At 46.4% G+C, this 25,309-nt stretch overlaps 1 protein-coding gene across 2 annotated transcripts in view; it reads right to left on the reverse strand.

Annotated features, from left to right (window-relative positions):
- Positions 1-24,631, reverse strand: part of SDHD (succinate dehydrogenase complex subunit D) — a 33,763-nt gene extending 9,132 nt beyond the window's left edge. The window contains exons 1-3 of one of the 2 annotated variants that reach the window (XM_077457709.1): positions 24,480-24,631; positions 11,466-11,564; positions 5,177-5,321 (exon numbers count right to left, since the gene is read on the reverse strand). In XM_077457709.1, coding sequence (XP_077313835.1) covers positions 5,177-5,321; positions 11,466-11,564; positions 24,480-24,525 — 290 coding nt within the window. In that variant the 5' untranslated portion in view covers positions 24,526-24,631. Of the gene's footprint in view, positions 1-5,176; positions 5,325-11,465; positions 11,565-24,479 lie in introns of both variants that reach the window. The other variant, XM_077457708.1, reaches the window with a different exon arrangement.
- Positions 24,632-25,309: the final 678 nt, after the last annotated feature.

A 25,309-nucleotide genomic window follows, 5' to 3' on the forward strand; every position in this document is an offset into this window, starting at 1 on the left:
CCACAGCTCATCGCTCCAATAAGCATGAAAGATCAGAGCAGGATCGATGCCGACTGACATTCAGCATTCAGTACGATTATGCAAAAAACAAAAACAAAAAACATACATACTTCTCTTTTAACAGAGTGGCCCCAAGCCTCCTATTCTGGGTTCCCCTTTCAGCGCACTAAGCTCCTCCTCTTCTTTGTGCAGCACCATAGCAAGCTGCTTGCAACAGGGAGCATATGTGCAGGTTCACTCCCAAGCCAGGCTGTGTGCATCCAAAAACACACAACACACTGGGCAGCTCAGCCCTGTCCCCTGTCCCCTGCCCCCTCCTTACAGGGTTTGGTTCACAGTAGCAGGAGCCAGCCGATACTGGTTGAATTTCAATTAGGGATGCACCGAATGGGTTTTTTGGTGCCGAAACCGATACCGAAAATGAAAAATACACTAGGCCGAAAACCGAAACCGATACCGAAAAAATAGTTTTTAAAAAATATTTTTATACAGGAGATGGTCAGAGACTGCGGACTCACAGGGGAGGGGACTGCGGACGTGGTACAGGAGATGGTCAGAGACTGCGGACGTGGTACAGGAGATGGTCAGAAATTGCACACATGATACATGATACAATTGATACAATGCAGCCAGCCAGGGACGTGGTACAGGAGATGGTCAGAGACTGGGGACGTGGTACAGGAGATGGTCAGAGACTGGGGACGTGGTACAGGAGATGGTCAGAGACTGGGGACGTGGTACAGGAGATGGTCAGAGACTGGGGACGTGGTACAGGAGATGGTCAGAGACTGGGGACGTGGTACAGGAGATGGTCAGAGACTGGGGACGTGGTACAGGAGATGGTCAGAGACTGGGGACGTGGTACAGGAGATGGTCAGAGACTGGGGACGTGGTACAGGGGATGGTCAGAGACTGGGGACGTGGTACAGGGGATGGTCAGAGACTGGGGACGTGGTACAGGGGATGGTCAGAGACTGGGGACGTGGTACAGGGGATGGTCAGAGACTGGGGACGTGGTACAGGGGATGGTCAGAGACTGGGGACGTGGTACAGGGGATGGTCAGAGACTGGGGACGTGGTACAGGGGATGGTCAGAGACTGGGGACGTGGTACAGGGGATGGTCAGAGACTGGGGACGTGGTACAGGAGATGGTCAGAGACTGGGGACGTGGTACAGGAGATGGTCAGAGACTGGGGACGTGGTACAGGAGATGGTCAGAGACTGGGGACGTGGTACAGGAGATGGTCAGAGACTGGGGACGTGGTACAGGAGATGGTCAGAGACTGGGGACGTGGTACAGGAGATGGTCAGAGACTGGGGACGTGGTACAGGAGATGGTCAGAGACTGGGGACGTGGTACAGGAGATGGTCAGAGACTGGGGACGTGGTACAGGAGATGGTCAGAGACTGGGGACGTGGTACAGGAGATGGTCAGAGACTGGGGACGTGGTACAGGAGATGGTCAGAGACTGGGGACGTGGTACAGGAGATGGTCAGAGACTGGGGACGTGGTACAGGAGATGGTCAGAGACTGGGGACGTGGTACAGGAGATGGTCAGAGACTGGGGACGTGGTACAGGAGATGGTCAGGGACTGGGGACGTGGTACAGGAGATGGTCAGAGACTGGGGACGTGGTACAGGAGATGGTCAGAGACTGGGGACGTGGTACAGGAGATGGTCAGAGACTGGGGACGTGGTACAGGAGATGGTCAGAGACTGGGGACGTGGTACAGGAGATGGTCAGAGACTGGGGACGTGGTACAGGAGATGGTCAGAGACTGGGGACGTGGTACAGGAGATGGTCAGAGACTGGGGACGTGGTACAGGAGATGGTCAGAGACTGGGGACGTGGTACAGGAGATGGTCAGAGACTGCGGACGTGGTACAGGAGATGGTCAGAGACTGCGGACGTGGTACAGGAGATGGTCAGAAATTGCACACATGATACATGATACAATTGATACAATGCAGCCAGCCAGTGTGTCCCCTCACATAGCAGCCAGCCAGTGTGTCCCCTCACATAGCAGCCAGCCAGTGTGTCCCCTCACATAGCAGCCAGCCAGTGTGTCCCCTCACATAGCAGCCAGCCAGTGTGTCCCCTCACATAGCAGCCAGCCAGTGTGTCCCCTCACATAGCAGCCAGCCAGTGTGTCCCCTCACATAGCAGCCAGCCAGTGTGTCCCCTCACATAGCAGCCAGCCAGTGTGTCCCCTCACATAGCAGCCAGCCAGTGTGTCCCCTCACATAGCAGCCAGCCATTGTGTCCCCTCTAATAGCAGCCAGCCAGTGTGTCCCCTCTAATAGCAGCCAGCCAGTGTGTCCCCTCTAATAGCAGCCAGCCAGTGTGTCCCCTCTAATAGCAGCCAGCCAGTGTGTCCCCTCTAATAGCAGCCAGCCAGTGTCCCCTCATAGCAGCCAGCCAGTGTCCCCTCATAGCAGCTAACCTGTGAAGAGAAGAGGAGGAGAGTCGCCTCCGCCGCCTGTTTGATCACAGCAGGGGAACATCACAGCTTTCAGTTCAATAGCTGTGTGTTCCCGGCCGCGCACCGTCACGTACAGCCCCTCCCCCTTGTCAGGGCACTTTGATAGACAGATCATCCGTCCAATCCTACGGGTGATCTGTCTATCAAAGTGCCCTGACAAGGGGGAGGGGCTGTACGTGATGGCGCGCGGCCGGGAACACACAGCTATTGAACTGAAAGCTGTGATGTTCCCGCGCTGTGATCAAACAGGCGGCGGAGACGGCTCTCCCGCACTATATAGATATAGCTTTTCATGATGGGCGCACCAGGGGCGGGGGGCGGAGCCCCGCCCCCTACCCTGGCCCCACCCCATTTTCGGCTCCATTATCGGCCGTTTTTCTCTTTCGGCAAATTGCCGAAAAGGGCATTTTCGGCCGATATGTTTCGGCGGCCGAAATTTCGGTGCATCCCTAATTTCAATACAATTTATAGGCAGGCTGATTGCACCCAAGTTGATTGATCGACTAGCAGTAATCATTGTATTCTGCTGGACGGGAAATCTCTCTGCGCCACCAGCAATTCTCTTGTGCAACATAATGTGCAATGTCCCCTATAAAACACTCTTAATTATATAACACTCAAAGTGTTCAGAACATGCTTCCTCTCTTCCTATGACAGGTGTGTTACTTTTGCAAAAGTACCCTGTCCATGATCCAACCATGTAACAGAATAAACATTCAATGCAATTGCACAATCCCCTTCATGCAAATCTCAATTTCTGCTGTGTGCCCACCACCTCCTTATCCAAGCAACTCACCAGACATTTAGAGCCCTGTACACCACTCCTGACGATGCTGAATAACGAAACATGTAGGGTGGAGTCTAGGCTTGTGACATAAGCCCACACAGGATACTTAGTTTCCACAGAGTAGAGATAGCCGGTGGAACTGGCGTCTACACAATACTTATGCTATTCTTTTAGTGCCGAGGCCTGCCACCGACAAATGTGAGTTTATTGAAGCGTTTTTATTATTGATTTGAAATAAAACTATTACACTACTGTGTAGAAAGTGGTCTCCTCTTGTTCCTATGTCATATTGAGGACAGTGAATGATGGTCACATTCCTGGTGTTTTAAAAGCGCTAATGACTGATTCTAATACAAGAATCTAAAAATCTGGCAAGTGGTTTGGATAAGGTGGTGGTGGCCACACAGCAGAGATGGCAAATTGCATTAAAAAGTGTTACTAAATGTAAAAAATGTTTTTAACTAATGTATTGTTTGCATTAAAAGGTAAAAAAAAAAAAAAAAAAAAAAAAAAATCTCAATTTCCCTGTGCCCTCCCTTCCCTGTGTGAAGAATAAGAGAGGGGAGAAGAGATCAGCGCTGTGTACGGCTGCATCTATTCTCCCCGTACTTCCTCTTCACACAGCATTAGAGAAGCAGCATGAGTAATAGGCTCTTGCTGCTGTCAATCAAATGCAGTGAAGAGGAAGTGCGGATGGACCTAAGTCCCGCTGTGTAAGTCTATGGAGAGCGGCTCCATAGACACAGCTGGTGAGCATGCAGACCGCGCTTCTCCCCATAGCAAACGGCTGACTATGATGAATGTAAGAAGAGGAGGGGCCAAGATATCGCCACCGGGGACCCCAGGAGGAGGATCGGGGCAACTCTGTGCAATACCACTGACAGAGTGGGCAAGTATAACATGTTTGTTATAATAATAATAAAATATGACTTTAGTAACACTTTTAGGCCTCATGCACACTGTATGTTTTTGCAGTAGCCATTTTTTGGCTTCAGACATTTTTTCTACAGTCAAACTCCCCATCAAGTTATCCTGTGTGTTCATGCACACACAGGCTGCTATCAGCAGTTTTTGGCTTTAAAAAAGCAAAACAAAAACGAGTGCGTTCCGAGGGGAAGTTTTTTTTTCACGGTTTCTTTAGCTGTAAAAACACTCCAACGTAAAAATAAATGCTGATAAACACTCAAAAACACGTTTACCATTTTTGATCCATTCATAACGTCCAGTGTGCATGAGGCCTAAGGGGAGTGTGCGATAGCACTGAATGTTTATTTTGATACACTGAATATTTTAGGACTTTTGCAAAAGTAACAGCTGTCATAAGAAGAAAGAGCACGTTTGGATACTTTTGTTAAATGTTATATATTTAAAGTGTGCACACTGCACTTTATGTTGGGTTTGCACAAGAGAATGGCTTTTTGCAGATTGTTTTTACACTAAGAAATGTTTATAGGGATATAAACAAGATACATTTTTGGTGAAGCGCTGTACAGTACACAATGGAAAGCATACATAGGAGCGGGTTTACCTTTTATTTTATTTTGCACTTCATTCACCCTACCGTCTTCACTCTCCTACACTCCTGAAGCCTCCTGGAATATGCACCTTACATATCCCAAACAGACATCAGCTTCAACACAGCAGCAGCATGATGGTGCACATTATCAGGGCGCCAGTTGCTTGAATCACAAAGAGACAGACGGCTCCCAATGACTTCAGAAAAGAAAGATGGCTGTGTGGGAGCTGATCACAGAAGGATAGCGCTGGATTTTCTAGGCATGCGAGTATGTTTTTTGAGAAAAACCCAGCAGAAAAGACAAGGAGGAATGAAAAAAAATATATACAGGAGGAGTGAAGTACCTCTTTCGACTCAAAACAAAATATTCTAAGAACGATCGGCTTACCAATGGCCGTGTAGAGTGACTGCAGCAGCCAACGAGTAGTCCATGACAGCTCCTGGATACATGTAAGCGGCAGGGAGGAGACCCAGGAGGGCCACACTCAGCACTCTCTCCCCTGTCCAATGGAGGGAGGCTCCTTTGGATCCTGCTGCTAAAAACAGAGAGCACAATCAGAATTTTAAAAATCATCTTTCTATCCTGGATGACCGTTCTGTTACAAATCCCTACATTGTAAAAATACTAATTTTCAAAATCCCTTAATTCATAAGTTTTAGTTAATTTAATTAAAAGAGGACTTAAGATTGTCTTGTACCACTGTAGAATTATCAAGTATTCTATTTTCTGTGTCAGATGATTTGTTGTACAACATAGTGCTTCTAGTTCAATGCACACACAATATACTGCAATAAAGCTCAAAACATAGTTCAAATTTTCATATTTTTTTCTCTGAAAAGGTGAACTTATACTTTAAGCTCTTCCCACGAACATGTTGCATATATGCATCCTTATGTAAACACTTTAGGCTGCATTCACACCTAGGCAATTCTGATCGCGGGCAGCATTGCCACGATTATGATTTAAAAAGGTGTAGGAGGTTCTTCTGGGCGACAGTGCTGATTTTGCTGTGATTGCAGTGAGATTTATTGCAGAACAACCACAGCAAAATTGAACCATGATATGGGTTCCATTTACAAGTAATGGCACTGCAATCGTGGCGATGCTGCCCGCGATCAGAATTGCCAAGGTGTGAATGCAGCCTTACTGTCCTGGGAGCATGCAGGGAGTAACCGACGGGTACCAGATATCTTCCGATGCATACTTTGTGACTGCCAACCACAGCGGTCACATGATTGGAATGCCTGCCTCCACCTCCCAGCATTTAGAACCTGTTAAAAGGGACGGGAGGACGACTCTCTCACGGGTTCCTTTCTCCTCCAGAGGGGCACCCGGCAGGGATGCCCGCTGTCTCCTAGCCTTTTTGCCTTGGCTCTGGAGCCGCTGGCGGCTCTGGTCAGGCAGTCCGACCGGATAGTCGGATTCAAGGTGGGCCCTCTGGAGGAGAAAATTTCCCTATACGCAGACGATGCCCTATTGTATTTGCAGGATGCTGAGGCATCTTTACAGGCTGCCCTTGAGACGTTTGACGAGTTTGGGAGGTTTTCGGGTATACGGATTAATTGGTCCAAGTCAGTACTATTCCCACTAGATGTACAGGCGACGGGTCTGGAGCCTCGGCTGTCGCTGCGATGGGTTGAGGAGTTTACTTACCTGGGCATTAAAGTAACACGGGACCTCCAGTCATACCACCATCTGAATGTCCGCCCCCTGATGCAGCAACTAAAGGATCATTGTGCCAAATGGACCTCTCTCCCTTTGAATTTATTGGGACGTATTAGCATTATTAAAATGGTTTATCTGCCTAAATTTCTTTATTTCTTTCGTAACTGCCCTGTGGGGTTGCCCCGCTCTCTTTTCAGAGAACTGGAGGGATACTTGGGAGGTTTTCTATGGCAGGGCTCCCCCCCTAGATTGGCCAAGGCTACGTTACAGCTGCCGGTCAGCGGAGGGGGGCTGGCAATGCCCAACCTGTTGCTGTATTACTGGGCGGCCGTGCTAGTCACGGTGCGACGGTGGCTTGATGGGAACAGGGGAAATGCTGCAGTTCGTCTGGAGGCAGCTATGGTAGGACCCATACTGGAGCTGAGTGGGGTGATACACTCGGGTGCAGCACATCGCCCTGCGCTTGCGGGCCCCACCAGGTCGGTGGTGCGGATCTGGGGGGCCGCGGTGAAGCGGTTCACTAGTCCTCATAGGTGGTCCCCCCGCTGTCCTTTGTGGGGTAACCCATTACTTCCCCACTTCAGAACCATCCCGGACCCGCAGCTGTGGATCAGGTATGGTATTAGGACCCTGGGAGATGTCATTTCCAATGGGACTCTGGTCCCTTTCCGGGAGCTGGTTAGGAGGCATGCTGTACCTGGTAGCATGCTTTTTCGGTATTGGCAGTTGCAGCATGCCTTTAGAGCACAATTTCGGGAACCGCCATCTCTTGAACTCGATGCACTTGAGGACCTCTTAGCTCGAGACTCACTTAGGAAGCCCCTTTCTGAACTATACTTAGTGTTAATTAATAACTCATCCCCTAGATTGGAAACTCTATGGGACAAATGGAGTGGAGACATTCCAACTTTAGACAGAGAAGATTGGGAGGACTGCCTAGAAGAGAGTGTCAGGCTGCTAATATCTTCTAAAGACAGGTTGATACAAACGAAGATCTTACACAGGATACACTTCACGCCTCAGAGGCTACACAGAGTCTTTCCAGATAGGTCATCACTCTGCCCCAGATGTCGCTCCTCTGCGGGCTCCTTCTTGCATATGTTCTGGACGTGTCCGCGCATATCGCACTACTGGTCTGCGGTGATGGACTGTATTAATGCGCGGCTTCAGCTAAGTGTCCCGTTGACAGCTGAGCTGGCACTCTTGGCCATACATGATGACGTACAGAGGCCCAGACACACCAAAACCTTGATTTCGCTATTGCTATTTATGCCAAAAAGCAAATTCTTCTTAAATGGATCTCGCCTCTCCCGCCTACTAGGAGAGCCTGGGAAAAGGCTGTGGATGCTGTACTACCGATGTATAAACTGACTTACGCTAGTAGGGGCTGCCCGCAGAAATTTACACGAGTGTGGCAACCGTGGGTGGGCTCAATGGAGTAATTGATTTTGTTCTCATTTTCCTAACTCCTGGAGAGATGGGGTGCGCGGGATGCCTGTCTCTCTAGCTCGGCTCCCCCCCCCCCCCTTTTTCTTTCCTCCCCCACCTTTTTCCTCTTCACTACTACTGCCCCTCTTTGTCGCCTTGCCCCCCTCTTTTATCCTCTTTCTCTTGTCTTTCATCTGGGGGGAAGAGACTCCGGTGTTAGTAAGACGGATGAATCTCTGGCTATTCGTTCTGATATGTAATATACTTTGCATCTGTGCTATGTATTGTCTCTGTGTACTACTTGTCACTTCTTTGTTCTATTGCAAATAAAGACCAACCCTTTTTGTTAAAAGGGACGGGAGGCAGTGGCAAGAAGGGGTTATCGTTAAAATAAATTATACAACACATTAATTCCTGTTGAACGCCCCAGGTATTTGCACTATAATGGCAACAGGCTTTCTGTCATTTACTGAGCTTTTTTAGCACAGGTAGTGAAAGCCCATGTGGTCGCTCTGGTTTCAAAAAGGATGCAACTGCTTTAATGTACGTCTAGCATCAGAAATATATAATCAGTATGCCTGGTATTAGATAGGGCTGGACTGGGACAGAAATTTGTCCCTGGACTTCATCCAGACCGGCCCACTTACATTTTGAGTGTCCCATGAGCAGCCCCCTTACATCAGAGTGTCCCATGAGCAGCCCCCTTACATCAGAGTGTCCCATCAGCACCCCCTTATATCAGAGTGGCCCACTGAGCCATCGGCCCACCGGGAAACTCCCGGTAGTCCTGATGGCCAGTACATGCCTGGTATTACATAACAGACAGCCTGCCCACAGCAAAAAAAAAAAAAAAAAAATCATAACACACAGTGCTTCACTTTTCCACATTTTGTGGCCTTATTCCAAAATGGATTCAATTCATTATTTTCCTCAAAATTCTACAAACAATACCCCATAATTACAACATAAAAGAAGTTTGTTTAAAATCTTTGCAAATTTATAAAAAAAAACTAAAAAAAAAACAAACACAAACGCATGTACATAAGTATTTACAGTCTTTGCTCAATACTTTGTTGAAGCACCTTTGGCACCAATTACAGCCTCAAGTCTTTTTGCTCAGGGTCATTGTCCCGTTGGAGGATGAACGTTTGCCCCAGTCTGAGACCCAGAGCAGGTTTTCATCAATCTCTGTACATTGATCAATTCATCTTTCCCTCGATCCTGACTAGTCTCCCAGTTCCTGCCGCTGAAAAACATCATCACAGCATGATGATGCCACCACCATGCTTCACTGTAGGGATGGCATTGGCCAGGTGATGAGCAGTGCCTGGTTTCTTTCAGACATGACGCTTGCCATTCAGGCCAAAGAGTTTATACTTTGTTTTATAAAAAAATTAATTAATTTTGTTTCTCATGGTCCTTCAGGTGCCTTTTGGCAAACTCCAGGTGGGCTGTCATGTGCCTTTTACTGAGGAGTGTATTCCGTCTTGCCACTCTACTATACAGGCCTGATTGGTGGAGTGCTGCAGAGATGGTTGTTCTTCTGGAAGGTTCTCCTTTCTCCACAGAAAAAGACTCCCATGATCACTCAGTTTGGCCAGGTGGCCTGCTCTAGGAAGAGTCCTGGTGGTTCCAAACTTCTTCCATTTATGGATGATGGAGGCCACTGTGCTCATTGGGACGTTCAATGCTACAGAAATTTTTCTGTACCCTTCCCCAGATCTGTGCCTCCATACAATCCTGTCTCGGAGGTCTACAGAAAATTACTTGGACTTCATGGGTTGGTTTGTGCTCTGACATGCACTGTTAACTGTGGGACCTTATATAGACGACATGTGTGCGCCTTTCCAAATCACGTCCAGATAACCGAATTTACCACAGGTGGACTCCAGTCAAGTTGTAGAAACATCTCAAGGATGATCCGTGGAAACAGAATGCACCTGAGCTAAATTTTGAGCATCATGGCAAAGGCTGTGAATACTTGTGTGATTTTTTTTTTTTTTAAACACATTTGCAAAGATTTCAAATAAACTTCTTTCACATTGTCATTATGGGGTATTGTTTGTAGAATGTTGAGGGAAATAATGCATTGAATCCAAACAGTCACCGGAAGCGACGTCAGTGTACGAGCTCGCCGTTCGTGGTGAATATCTCTTAGCTTTGTTTGTGATGCGAGTACCACAGCTGTTTTTATAATAAAGTATCTAGTTTTACATACTGCACTATTTGGAACCCCACTTCCTCCATATCATATACGGACCAACCTGGCAGGGACACCATCGCCGTCTACTGGCACAAAGGAAGTTTACATATAGTAAGTGAGGGGAAACACCTATCAGTATCAAGAGGCCCCCCTAGATTTCCACTACATACCATCTATAAGAAACCCATAGCGTGATTCCCCTTACCATCCAGGCTCTTCACTGTTATTTGCATACGCTGTTACCTTACAGCTTTTAGGTAAGGGGACACCCTGGACTGAGGTGTTATTGCATAGAAGAGGAAAAGTCACCAAATATACTGCACTTATTTGCAGTGTTAGAGGTAATCCAGCACTCGTCTTCACTCTCCCTCCATCATACATTTATCATTTTAGGATCATTTGTCTATTTTTGGATTTTATCATCACGTAGTACTCTATCTACATTTTTTATTTGATATATATTTTTGGGCTTTATCATGTTTTATATTGTCACTTCAAGCATACAGCACTTTACCTATGTTTTTTGCAATATATTATTGATATATTGTTATTATATGTACCTGATTATCACTTACAGCATTCATTTTATACAAATTATAGTTGGGGGGGGGGGGGGGTGCATGCCCTTAGTTCACCTTTTTAATTGTTCTGAAAAGTTAAAATATATATATATATATATATATTTTATCTATCACACACAATTATATATACATATACACACACACACATACATACATACATACATACATACGTGTGTGTGTGTGTGTGTGTGTGTGTGTACACACACACACACACACACACACACACACACACGTTCATTCCTGTTGTACTCCCCGGGTATTTGTACTATAATGGCAGCAGCCTTGCTTTTGTCATCTCCTTAGCTTTCTTTGTACAGATAGGGAGAGCCCATACAGGTTTCAAATAGGGTGCAACTCCTTAGATATATTTCTGATGCTAGATGTACTTGTCCTAGACACGGGACACAGGATTGAATATTAAGACATACAAAAAAAAACTGCCACCACACAATCTCTCTCTGCAGAGCAACATGCTCAGTTTTTTCCACGTTTTACAAGACTTTGAAAGGGACCCCTGTGAATGCAGTTACCCCTTGCTATTCTGAACAATCAACAGAACCATAATTATCCTGTGATAATGAATTTCTCAGGTACACATTGTACCCTTTTCTAGCCAAATTGTCTTTCCCAGTCCTCACATCACTTGTGTGCTAAAAACCTCCTAAAATGCTTGTTCCATCAACAAGACTTTTAGAACTAGATGTTACAGAGCCTCCAGATTTTTACATCATTCCATTTAAAACAGGTCAAAGTACAGCAATCAACGCAAGTGTCTACACAGGCCAGCTACTTCTCTTACCTTGTCTATTGGATGAAACATGGATTAATGAACCTTGAAACGAAGGACGATCTTGCGGTAAAACTGCCGCTGGTCTGATCAGGAAAGAATTCCCAAAAGCTGAAAACAGAAGTGATTAAAAGGTTGTTGACATTTATAAAGCATCTAAAAATAATTTGAAAGAAAAAAAAACCTTGTTCGCTTTTTAATGCAAACAAGAGGTAACAATATGAAGATATTACAATATGAACAAAGTTGCTGTAACTCTATCATGAAGCTTATGCTGGCAAAAAATGCTGAGCTTCAACCACTGCCCAATGAAAACATCTCCCAGAACTAGAGGTACGCCGAATGGAAATTTTGGTGCCAAAATCGAAAATGTGGGATGCACTTGGCCAAAAAAACAAAAAATGTAAGTTTTTAAAAAAAACATACATTTTTATATATTAGTTGTATTAATATCATCAATTTAAATGAATATAGATTTGGCACCTTTAACACAAGAAAAGCTCAAGAAAAATGTATCCCTTTAAATTCTATGTATGTCTGCACACTGGTCTGTTGGGCTTCCATTGTGGTGTTAAAAATTCAGCTTGGTGCATTTTCAGTCAGTTAAAGAAAAAAAAAAAAAAAAAAAGCACCTCCCTATTCAAATACATTGAAAACGCAGCAGGAACGCATCACTAACGCGCCCGTGTTACGTTTTTGATTCAGTTTTCAAGTCACATGACCTATGAAAAGCACACCTTAAGCACAGAAAATCATAGTAGAATCGTCCCAAAATCACAGTGAATTTGTGGTTAAATCGTGCTTCGTTTTCCGTGCCATTATCGGTACCTTTTTCCCTTATTGATAATACTTTTATTCAGTGCATCTCTTTTCAGAAAATTAACCTCTTCGCACCAGCCGTACGCATATATGTGCCTCTTGGCAGGTGAGCCTTAAAGGGGTTGTAAAGGTTTGTGTTTTTTCACCTTAATGCATCCTGTCAGTGAACATCCTGTCAGTTTTACTTACCCAAACCCTCGAACTTGTCCCATCTCTCCGCTAGGGGGTTCTTGGCTGTTGATTGGATAGATTGATAGCAGCGCATCCGCTGGCTCCCGCTGCTGTCAATCAAATCCAATGACATGGCCGCCAGGGGGAGGGGCCGAGTCCAGCATTCGGCGTCTATGGACGCCAAATGCTGGACTCAAGAGCGTGCCTGCAAGGTAACCCCCTGTGAGAATCTCCCAGGGGTTATCTGCTGTGGGGAGGAGCCGTGACAGCCGCCGAGGGACCCCAAAAGATGAGGTTCGGGGCCACTCTGTGCAAAACGAGCTGCACAGTGGAGGTAAGTATGTTTGCTATTTAAAACAAAACAAAACAAAAAAACAAAACAAAACCTGAACCTTTAGTGTCACTTTAACGCCGGGAAGCCATATATATGCGTACCAGAATGTGAACAGAGCTGTGCCGAGAGCACAGTTACCGGCGGCTAACGGAAAGCTCCCAATCTTTATTTGCGTTTGGGAGCTTTCCAATCATGTCACTGCTGTGACAGCCAATCAAGGTGGCCACATGATCAGAAACCAAGCCCCGCCTCCTGGCATTCTAAACCTCATGGCACCCATGTTAAAGGGTTAAAGTTGACCTGAAATCAACCACTGAAATTCTGCCGCTATCTCCAAGAAATGTTGATTGTGTCCAAGCACTACCCTAAAGACTTAGGCCAGCCATAGACGGAGTGATTCCCCCATCAACACAGTGTGGATAAGGGAGTCCCTCCTGTGGAGCCATTGTCTGTTCTCCCAATGGGGAGGGCTATAACAACCGTAAGCAATATTCACATGTACAAACCCACAGGCTGGTTTACCCAAGTTGATGAATCGATCAGCTTGGGTACATTCAGCCTGCCCATACATGGCTCAAATCTCGGCCGGTTCCTGCTAAACCGAACAAGATTCAAACAAACAGATTATGGTTGTCCTTACTTTGTCTCCGGTGTATGTCCTCTGCCTACACCCTCATAGTTGTGTACCTACAGGTTGCGTTAATCAGACTGTTAGGGCGGCCATACACAGATCAAAATGAGTCTGCTTCAGCAGGGGCCAGCCGGATGTCAATCCATCAAGGGGAAGGGCTGGTTTTACAGAAGTCAGTTTAAAGATCGACTTCTGTACAACCAGGCTGTCTGGCTTTTCCTGAATAAACAGTTCCACCGGCTGAAGAGGAAGCTGTACCTGATGTCCTGCAAGGATTTCTCTGCTTTTTTAATTCTGTAGATTTGTGCTTCATTCACCTCTCCTGCTGCTTCTTAAATATTCCCCCCCAAATCACGGGGCAGCATTTGGCACCTTCCAGGGTGAACGGTACCTGTTTTTGACAAGTACCCTTCTCCACTTCCTGGAGACAGCGCCATCCCTTGGAAGTTTGACCCCCCCTCCTCCTTCACCCGCCGCATAGACAATTAGAAGGTGCAGCATGCATGTGCAGTAGGGAACCGGCTGTGAAACCGAAAGGCTTCACTGCCGGTTTCCCTTATTGCGAATGGCGGCAGCAGCACCCTACAGCCTTTCCGAAAATCAGCTGGGGTGCCGACATCGCAGGCTCCCTGGACAGGTAAGTGTCTATATAATTAAAGTCAGCAGCTACAGTATTTGCAGCTGTTGATTTTTGACTTCATTTTTTTTCTTCCCCAGGTGGAACACCGCTTTAAGAAGTGACTCCAAAAGTGAGACAACAAAAAGGTATGAGGAATTACTCTGGCACACTGGCTACCTAGCTCATGGTACTTGTCCCAGTCTGCATTAGGACATACCAACTAAAGAAATGATTCCTATGAGAAGTCAATAACAATGTAATCCTATAACATGATGACAACATAATGAGTCACTCAATGGTTTTGGAATGAAAAAACCTCTTGCTGAGGGGTGTGAGCAGGGAACGTAAGCAAACTGAAAATGCATTTAGGTCTAACGGTCCATATTATTTGGATAAGAAATTAGGGAATGAAGAAAGGAGAATCAGATGTGACGCCAAGGGAATACCACATAACACACCATGGATGGTGCAGATTTATAATAAAACTAAAGAACCCACACATCAGAATACATTCTATAACTTAAAGGAGTTGTAAAGGCAGTAGTTTTTTTTTATCTTAATGTATTCTATGCATTAAGATTAAAAACCATTTGTGTGTAGCAGCCCCCCCAGCACCCCCCTAATTACTTACCTGAGCCCCTTCTCTCACCAGCGACATCCACAAATGTCTAAGCCATCTGGGACACTCCTCCTGATTGGCCAAGACACAGCAACGGCGCCATTGGCTCCCGCAGCTGTCAAAGTCAGTCAGCAGAATCAGAGGAGAGAGGGGACGGGGCCAGGTCGGGCTCCGTATCTGAATGGACTTTTGGAACATCTTTTTGATGGGGGTGTGAAGTACCTAATTTTGACAGGTACCCACTCCCCACTTCTGCTTGAATCGCCTAGGCAATTCCACCAGTTTGCTCCCCTCCTCCCTCCCTGCAATCGTCTGAGACACGTCACAGGACCCAGAAGGCTGCGGAACCACTCGCAGCACAGTGTGGATCGCAGGCTTCACAGCTGGCTTCCCACACTGGGGACCCAAAGACCAGCGATGAACCAGCCTGCATTTGTACAGTGCTGGATAGGTAAGAGTCTTATTAGTAAAGGTCAGCAGCTACCGTATTTGTAGCTGCTGACTTTTGTTTTACAAAGTGATTGGAGAACCGCTTTAATGAGCCTTGGTCACCCAAGACCCTGTCAATAGTTCTCCATCAATGGACCACTTCTGGAAGGTGTTGACCACTGCAGACGGGGAACATCCCAGAAGAGCTGTAGTTCCAGAGTTGCTCTGACCCGGTCGTCTAGTCATTAAAATTTGTCACTTGTCAAAGTCACTCATGTTTGTCCCTTTTTTCCTGCTCAACAATTTAGCTTCAAGGACAGCATGTTCACTTGCTGCCTAATATATCCTATTCACTTTCGCTACTGTAATGAAATAATCAATGTTATTCACTTTACCTGTTGATGATCAGAATATTATGGCTAATCAGTGTATGAGAGCTATTTTATCTGACAAAGCATTTCTATCCTGTGTTCATCCACTCTGGAGATTTACACAGCACAGTTCTGTCTAGCAGGGTTAAAGGCCTGATCTTTCTCTGCCGCAGGTTCACTTTAAATTGCAGGTCTCTTCCCCCACACCTCAGCCTGGACAGTGAAAGGAGAAGAGGCGCAGTGATGAGCTCATCTCTCTGTCACTCCGCTTCTTCCTCCTATCGGCATGCTTCTAGCACTGCAACACATCTGGCTCCTTATGCTGCTCCTGCTTCCCTCTCTGAGCCGATGCACAGGGTTTGTGCAGCAGCCTAAAAAAATGATGCTTCAGGTGAATGATGAAGTTCAGGTTCCAGTACTTGCTTGCATGATAAAACTGCATTCAATCATGTAATAACATGATGTATGACAGCCAGAGGACTGGCATGTTCATAGAAGTGCTCAGCAATGGTAGCCTTCATACTTCATTTAGGTTTACTTTAAAAAACAAATAAATAAAAATGTAGCTTTCTTTTCTTTTAAACATATACAATTTTTTAATTGTATCCCAATAGGGGACTATTGAAAGTCCTTATTTGATACTTTTAAGATAGGTGGGATATCCCACACACTGCTAAGACACGTAAACCCCCAATCTTGCCTGTTCAGGAAGCAAACAATATGTTTTATATATGCTGCAGCTAACTGTGTATAACGATGGAAGTCCCGGATATGAACGTTGGCCAAACAAACGAGTCACTAGAGGATCTGTGTGGGGATGGTAAAAAAAAATTGAACAGTACCACATTCATGTTCCATTGCACAGATAAGTATCCACAACTAATCATTGGCCAGATTCTTGGGATTGTATTCTACAATAGCCACTCTGTCCTCACCACTTATTATGGAATTTCCCAACAATATCTCCATCTAAAATTATTTTTGCAGCGTTGACATGTGAAAAGAGTCAATGCTATGTTACCCCAGGTTCACACCTATGTATTTTTTAGTACAGTTTGCAGAAATGCACTACAGCCCATTTAACATGGTTCCTATAATACACGTTTACATTATTATTATTATTATACAGGAGTTATATAGCGCCGACAGTTTACGCAATGCTTACAACATTAGGGCAGACATTACAATACAATTCAAGACAGGGAAACATCTATGCGTTTTGCAGCCAGTGCGTTTTTGGAAAGCGTCTGGGACTTTTCCCCTACGTTTTGTGTGTAATAGACTTCAATAGAAGCATGCCAGAAACGCAGATATTGTGTTTATAATGTGATTTTTTTTAATGCGCTTTTCATTTATTTTTCCATTTTAAAACTGTATATAGCTGGTTGCTAAAGAGCGGGCTGGGAAGCCGGACGCTGCATTCTTAACAACTGATGAGTCATCAGCTGTCAGCGGGGTGCCCCACTAACAGCTGAACGTAAAAAATTAAAATTAAAAAAAAAGGTAGCAGCAAAAAAACTAAAATATATGTGCAAATAAAAAAATAAAAACGACATGGGGTCCTCCCCAAAATCAATACTAGACCCATATGCGACCATGTAGACGGCAGGCCAGAAAAGGGAGGGGGGAGCAAGCGTGACGTCACAAGGGGTGGGATCTCTGGATGCCCATGGCTAGATAAGAAATGCCAGACAGCGGTAGCCGATGCAACACAAGCAAACAGCACTGGAGGAAGTTTGTTACTTTTAGCAGGCAGCGGACGAAGAAGATGACGACCTTACTGGAGTAAAAAAAGCAGTGGAGGGAGAAGAGGAAACACCGGAGGGAGAAGACGGAGGAAGATGACATGATTTTTAATAAAGGACTTGTCGAAAAACCGTCTCTTGCATTTTGTAATACCACATTTTTTTTTTTGTGAATGGGTAGGGGTACCCCCTACTCATTCACATGGGGGGGCAGGGATCTGGGGGCCTCCACAACCACCACCCAGGGTTGTTGCGAAGAGGCCCTAGTCCCCAACAAGAGCCCCCCCCTGTATGCTTGGGGGTACGCCCACTTGTCCCCTCTCTTTCCTGACCTGCCAGGCTGCATGGTCAGATAAGGGTCTGGTATGGATTTTGGAGGGGGGGGGGGGGGGGGGTGACGACACCATGCCATTTTGGTTTTCTTCTTTTTACATTTTGGGCATGGGGGTGTCCACTCCAAATCCATATCAGACCCCTGGTATGGACTTGGGGGGGGGGGGGGGGAACCCAATGCTGTTTTTTTTTCACGATTTTTCATTGGTTTTACATTCAGCCGTCAGTTGGGAACCCTGTCGACAGCTGAAGACTCATCAGTTGTTAAGGATGCAGTGGCTGGCTTCCTGACCCGGTCCTTAGCAACCAGCTATATACAGTGTATTTGCACCGTGTTTAAAGAGAAAAAAACCTTTAAAAAAATTGTCGTGCAGACGGCAGAGTTCAGGGGTGTGCTGTGTAAACAGTGCAGGGTTGAGGAGTGTGCTACATACAGAGTGTAGGGTTCATCTCTCTATCACAGGCTGTCCACATCTCACTTACACCCCCTCCCTCATCCTCCTCAGCGTCAACCTCTGCCCAGATCTCCACTTTGTCCTCTTTCCTTAGTTCTCACCATTATGTTGAGGTGGTAAATAAAAAAAAAATAAAAAAAGTAGGCCATGCATCACTTTTTTCATGGCAGAGTGTTGCAATGTGCTACTGTAAATAAATGGAATGTCATTTTTTTCATATTCCAAAAAAGTTGATAAAGGTAAAGTTTAGTCCGCCCCTCAGGGTTTACTTCCTCTTTAAGATACATTATGAGAGAAGCATGAAGGCTGCCATGGCTGACCTTTCCTCCTGGCAATACAAGTTCCTTGTCTGTCATGCTGACCTTTTGTTCTAATACTTTTAAACACTAATCTGACACAAGTATGCAGATAGGGAATGTAGGCCTAGAAGTATGCAGAACTTGCCTCATGTACAGTACACTGCTGCTGCTAAACAGAGGCATTTTGTACAGCTGCCCCTGAACTCTCCTCTGTTATCTCATCAGTACATATATGTACACACGGTCATTTCTAGGCAGTTGAGTTTAGAGGCCTTTTTTGGAAAGCAAGCGAGTTTTAAGTTTAGAGGCATTTCAAGTGCTAAACGCTTCTAAATGCGGTAACTTGCGTTTAGCTGCGTTTCATTTACAGGCGTTTTTCATTTTTGGCTACCGTATATACTCGAGTATAGGCCGACCCGAATATAAGCCGAGGCCCCCAATTTACCCCCAAAAAAACTGGCAAACTTATTGACTCGTGTATAAGCCGAGGGTGAGATATGCCTGTCCATCCCTGTGTGTGTGTCCGTCCCTGTGTGTCCGTCCATCCCTGTGTGTGTGTGTGTCCATCCATCCATCCATCCCTGTGTGTGTGTGTCTCCATCCATCCATCCCTGTGTGTGTGTGTCTCCATCCATCCATCCATCCCTGTGTGTGTGTGTCTCCATCCATCCATCCATCCCTGTGTGTGTGTGTCTCCATCCATCCCTGTGTGTGTCCATGTGTGTGTGTCCGTGTGTGTGTGTGTGTGTGTGTGTGTGTGTGTGTGTGTGTGTGTGTCCAGCCTACCTGTGTCCCGAGCCTCCGTCCCGTGCCTTGCCTCCTTGCCTCCGTCCCGTGCCGTGCCTTGCCTCCGTCCCGTGCCGTGCCTTGCCTCCTTGCCTCCGTCCCGTGCCGTGCCTTGCCTCCTTGCCTCCGTCCCGTGTCGTGTCGTGTCGTGCCTTGCCTCCGTCCCGTCCCGTGCCGTGCCTTGCCTCCGTCCCGTGCCTTGCCAGGATCGCCTCGGCGGCCATTCTAAAATTCAAAAGCCCCGCCTCCGCCTCCGCCTGTGATAGGCGGAACACTGAATTTCCCAGCAGCCTGTGTTCCGCCTATCACCGATATCGTCTCATCCTCGTACTACGGACGAGGATGAGACGATGTCCGTGATAGGCGGAACACAGGCTGCTGGGAAATTCAGTGTTCCGCCTATCACAGGCGGAGGCGGAGAAGGAGGCGCGGCTTTCAAATTGTAGTATGTCCGCCGTCTGTCTGCTCGATACGCTGATCGAGCAGTCAGACGGCGATGACTCGAGTATAAGCCGAGGGGGGCACTTTCAGCCTCAAAAAAGAGGCTGAAAATCTCGGCTTATACTCGAGTATATACGGTATTTTAAATACGCTTCTATAAGGCTTCTAACCGCAAACATGGCAAAACAGACATTTTAAGCGCGGGTTACCACCTGTCAAGTTAAATCGTTCAGGAGAGGTTGTAAAAATGTCCTGTGCACATTAAAGTGGGGTACCCCCTAAAAAAAAAAAAATTAAAGTCAGCAGCTACAAATACTGCAGCTGCTGGCTTTTAATAATCGGACACTTACCTGCCCCAGGGTCCAGCGATGCGGGGGAACGAAGCCCCCCTCGCTCCCCGCTCCGCTCGCGGCGCCGTCATGCATACTGTGGGCACCCGGCTGTGGCTTCACAGCCGGGCACCCACTGCGCATGCGCGAGCGGCGCAGGGCGCCGTGATACGCCGTACAGTCACCTGGGACACATGACAGGTCCCAGGTGAATGTGCGGCGCGAGGGGAAGTGATGTCACCAGCCCGGGCAATGAGGAAGGCAGATTACGAGGGACCCCCTAGCAACCGGTATTTAGAGGTGAGTAAAAAATTTTTTTTTTGCCAATTATTTTTTTTTAATTTTTTTTACGAATTTTAAGCAGTTTTAATTTTTTGGTGGCAACACCACTTTAAGCCTAAAGAGGAAGTAAACCCTGATGTGTTTTACTTCCTCTTTTGTCCTTGCAGGTTTAGGAGGTATTTCCAATACTTACAGGAAAGCCGCCTTATAGGTAAAAGTGATGTAACTAGGCTCCCAACCACTTTAAGATCAGAATCTCAGAAAGTACTCAAGCATAAGGCCTCATGCACACTGGATGTTATAATAACGTTATAAAAATGCCAGTAGCTTTCCAGTGAATATTTCAATGTTTCAGCATTTTTGTAATAGCGTTTTTCACTTTTTTTTTATTCAATGGGATCAAAAACGCTGATAAGCAGCGTTTTCAAGTGTTTATTGGCATTTTTACAGCTGAAAAACTCCTCTCAGAACCTACTAGTTTTGGAGGTTTTTACAGCCGAAAAACTAACAGAAGTGGAGTAACTTTTTAAAGCTCATTCACATGGGTGGCCTGGGGGTGGTAAACACAGGTGGCTGAGCTGTCGACTACTTACCTAAAAAAAAAAGGACATAGAGCCACTCAGGGTTGTACACATGCAGCAGCCACAACGATACCCTTTGTCCCATTCAACAACATTGTCAAATGTAACCCATTGAAGTGAATTGGGACACACTGGAACCATGTTGTAACCCGTGATAGTGGTTTGTCCTTTTCAGGGTTACAACAGGAGGTGACATATAGGGGGTTGATTTACTAAAGGCAAATCCACTTTGCACTACAAGTGCACTTCAGATCTAAAGTGGGGAGGGGGGGTAGGAGGATCTCAAGTGGGGGGGGGGTAGGAGGATCTCAAGTGAGGGGGGGGGGGAAGGATCTCAGTTGAGGGGGGGGGGGGAGGATCTCAAGTGAGGGGGGGGGGAAGGATCTCAAGTGAGGGGGGGGGAGGGATCTCAAGTGAGGGGGGGGGGAAGGATCTCAAGTGAGGGGGGGGAAGGATCTCAAGTGAGGGGGGGGAAGGATCTCAAGTGAGGGGGGGGAAGGATCTCAAGTGAGGGGGGGGGGAAGGATCTCAAGTGAGGGGGGGGGAAGGATCTCAAGTGAGGGGGGGGGGAAGGATCTCAAGTGAGGGGGGGGGAAGGATCTCAAGTGAGGGGGGGGGGGAAGGATCTCAAGTGAGGGGGGGGGGGAAGGATCTCAAGTGAGGGGGGGGGAAGGATCTCAAGTGAGGGGGGGGAAGGATCTCAAGTGAGGGGGGGGAAGGATCTCAAGTGAGGGGGGGGGGGGGGAAGGATCTCAAGTGAGGGGGGGGGGGGGAAGGATCTCAAGTGAGGGGGGGGGGGGGAAGGATCTCAAGTGAGGGGGGGAAGGGAAGGATCTCAAGTGAGGGGGGGAAGGGAAGGATCTCAAGTGAGGGGGGGGAAGGATCTCAAGTGAGGGGGGGAAGAATCTCAAGTGAGGGGGGGAAGAATCTCAAGTGAGGGGGGGAAGAATCTCAAGTGAGGGGGGGAAGAATCTCAAGTGAGGGGGGGAAGAATCTCAAGTGAGGGGGGGGGAGGATCTGAAGTGAGGGGGGGGGGGAGGATCTGAAGTGAGGGGGGGAGGATCTGAAGTGAGGGGGGGAGGATCTGAAGTGAGGGGGGGAGGATCTGAAGTGAGGGGGGGGGGATCTGAAGTGAGGGTGGAGAACTGAGGGGAGGGGAGATTGATTTTATCATCCAATCATGTGAAAGCAAAAATGCTGTTTTTTATTTTCCTTGCATGTCCCCCTCAGATCTATAGCATCTGCACTTGTAGGGAAAAGTGGATTTGTCTTTAGTAAATAACCCCCATAGTCTCCTAGCCATGGCAAGGGCTGTGGCACATCTGAACGTGATCTTAGAATGTCGGCTGGTGTGAATGAGCCCTAACACATGTGTAGGGTGGGGCGTTGTGCTGTTACAATGCATGTCACCATTTACCTTTTTTTTACCTTATTGAAATGTCAGAAAAAGACATTTCATTCAAATATTTACATGGCAGCACATTGCGACACACTGCAATGACATGCAGCGTATTGTGCTTTGTATGCAGCACACAAAGTGAACAGATCCCATAGTGCAGTGGTCGCCAAATTGTGGCCCTTCGCTAGCCTTTACCCACCCCTCGGGGCACTATTCCTCCCACTGACACCAACAATAGGGCAGAATTCCTGTCACCGATACAAGGACATTACCTAATCCTGCTGGACACCGTCTGAAGGACAGGAAGCTGGCCCTTTGTTAATAAAGTTTAAAGCCCTCTGACAGAGAAACAGAAAGAAAAGACTAGTACACATGGGCCGAATGTCAGGCGGCATTGTCCGGCTCAACAGAAACTGAGGCACGACCCCCGGACCAACGGAAGGAGGGGCGCGACCCCCAGACCAGGGTGGATTTGATTTAAATCATGAATTAAATCACTAGTGAAATAGCTCGATTTAAATCATAATTTTTAAAGAGCAACTGTCATCTCCTCAGGCCCGCTGTTGACTCACCGACAGTCCCATTCACGTTAATGGGACGGCTGGTGATGCGGCAGTGACACAAGGTGAGGGATGTGGCGGCAGCAGCAGGTGAGTGGATGCCCGCTAACAGGCACTGCCATGATGGATCTGAAGTGACAGGTGCTATTTGAATGTAAGGACTTATTCTTGCTGGTAGTTGGAATCTTTAATATTTCCAAACAAATGAAGGTTTCCTATTCAGAATAATAAGCTGTCAGGTTAGTAAGGCTGGATTCACACCTATGCAGTTTTAGTGCATTTTGCAGATTTGCACTACAGAACGCGTTCCATAGGAAACCATGGTAAATGGACTGCAGTGCCAATCTGCAAAAAGCACTAAAACTGCATAGGTGTGAATCCAGCCTAAAACAGCGAAAATCAGAACCGATTCAATCATACAAATTGTTGTACATAGATTTTCAAAACAATAGGATAAAGGAATATTCCTGAACTTTGGTTTATCTCATGGTCATTGTGTGAATGCATCGATGCAGTGCGTGCTATCCCAGCTCACAGAGCTTGGATTTGTTGAATGAGTTTACCAAAAATATAAATATTGCAGGATATACAACCTCATGCTACATTACTAAGATCCATTTCATGCTGAATACACTAAATTATTCATGTTAAATTCAATTATTAATCTTAACCACTTCACAGCTTGTAGACTCTCTAACTTTCACAAAGACCAAATAATATTCACTAATTTGGGTTATTTTTACCAAAGACATGTAGCAGTATAAATTGTGGCCAAAATGTATGAAGAAAAATTAATAATTTGCAAAAAAAAAAAAAAGTTTTTTTTCAGAATTATCATTTATAGTGCAAAAAATAAAAAAAACCAGGAGGTGATCAAATACCACCAAAAGAAAGTGCTATTTTTTTTGGGGGGGGGGGGGGGGTGGAGGACAAAAAATTTGGGTGCAGTGTTACATGACTGAGTAATTGTCATTCAAAGTGTGAGACCACCGAAAGCTGAAAATTGGTCTGGGCGGGAGGGGGGTTTAAGTGCCCAGTTGTCAGGTTGGTTAAAGAGGGATTCCACCAAAAAAAAATATATATATTAAAAGCCAGCAGCTATAAATACTACAGCTGCTGACTTTTAATAAATGGACACTCAGCTGTCCCGGGTTCCAGCGATGCCGGCAGCCGAGGCCGATTGATCGCTCGGCTCTCGGCTGCCGCAGTCACCATTCTAGGTGAGGGAATCAGGAAGTGAAGCGAATCGGCTTCACTTCCCGGTTCCCTACTGCGCATGCGCGAGCCGTGCCGCGCAATAGGAAATCTCCGCGCTGTCACTGGGACCCGTGTGTGTCCCAGCAGACAGCACGGCAAGGCAGGAAATGGCGTAGACTCCCACGGGAGTCTATGCCCGGAAGTGGGTGAAAATACCTGTCTTTGACAGGTATCTCCACCCCCCTCCCCCCTGAAAGGTGTCAATTGTGACACCGGAGGGGGGGAGGGATCCGATCAGCGGAGGTTCCACTTTAGGGTGGAATACCGCTTTAAATAGTAAACTTAAAAATCTTTAGATATAGTTTTACAGTAAAATTCTTTTATTAAAATAAAATTTGATAAACAAAAATACAGATTTAAATAAAAAATAAATGTTAAAAAAAAAAAAAAGATTTATCACCTCCTTGCCCCCAGACTAATGGAAGAGAACTGAACTAAGAAAAAGAAGAACTTTATAGCCTAAGAGTCTATCTTATAACTACATTCTGTGTATAGGGAGATATTATGTCAGCATTGCTCCATCTTCCCATACACACACAGACACTTATATATAATAGAAGGCTCACCTCTGCCTCCCCTGCACAGCGAGCCCAACTTCAACAGAGCAGCCATCTTTCCCAACACACAACCAAGGTGCCCCTGTCACCCGGAAGTAAACCATTCACCCGCCACTAGAGGGAGAACTCGGGCTTCCCCAGTACAGACCCTCCGTGTATAGAGGAATCACGAATTCTTGTATCTATATCTCACCCGAGAACTCGCTAAAGCTTTGTGACTAGACATAGCAGATAATACCGTCAATTCAGAGTAAGAGGGTATACAGCGGCGAACTGCTTAGCCAATTAGAATCAGCTTAGGTGAAACGCATACTTCCGCGTTCCACGCCTCGCACAGAGGCATACTGCTCAGCCAATCAGGGCGCGACATTCTGTGACCCGTTTTTGGGGCGGAGCTGTGTCTATTGCGTCAAATTAAGCGACCCGTCAGATTGTGTAGAGGAAGTGACATTTTGTAGCCGCCATCTTGCTACGCCTTCCCCTCCTCTACAGTAAGGCTATACTGAGAAGGGGGCAAGCGGACATTTTGTTACACCCTCCGGAGTTTTGCATTTTACACTTTTTTTTACCAGTAAACTGAGTTTATATAGTGAAAAATAGTACGTACAAATCGTACGAATGTTTACATGTTGAATTTTAAAAGCAGCGAACTTCTGTCCAATTAGCAAACCTGTGAGATCCACAGGCTTGCCCCATTTTTTAAAATTCAACATCTATACGGTAAGACGGAGTTCTAAGTACTGTATTTCACTATATAAACTCAGTTTACTGTTATAAAAACGTATAAAATGCAAAACTCCAGTGGGTGTAACAAGATGTCCGCTTGCCGCCTTCTCATT

The sequence above is a fragment of the Lithobates pipiens genome, unplaced genomic scaffold (genome assembly GCF_037356315.1).
Source record: "Lithobates pipiens isolate NorthernLeopardFrog02 unplaced genomic scaffold, aLitPip1_a1.2 Scaffold_27, whole genome shotgun sequence".
In the NCBI taxonomy this organism is placed as follows: Eukaryota; Metazoa; Chordata; class Amphibia; order Anura; family Ranidae; genus Lithobates; species Lithobates pipiens.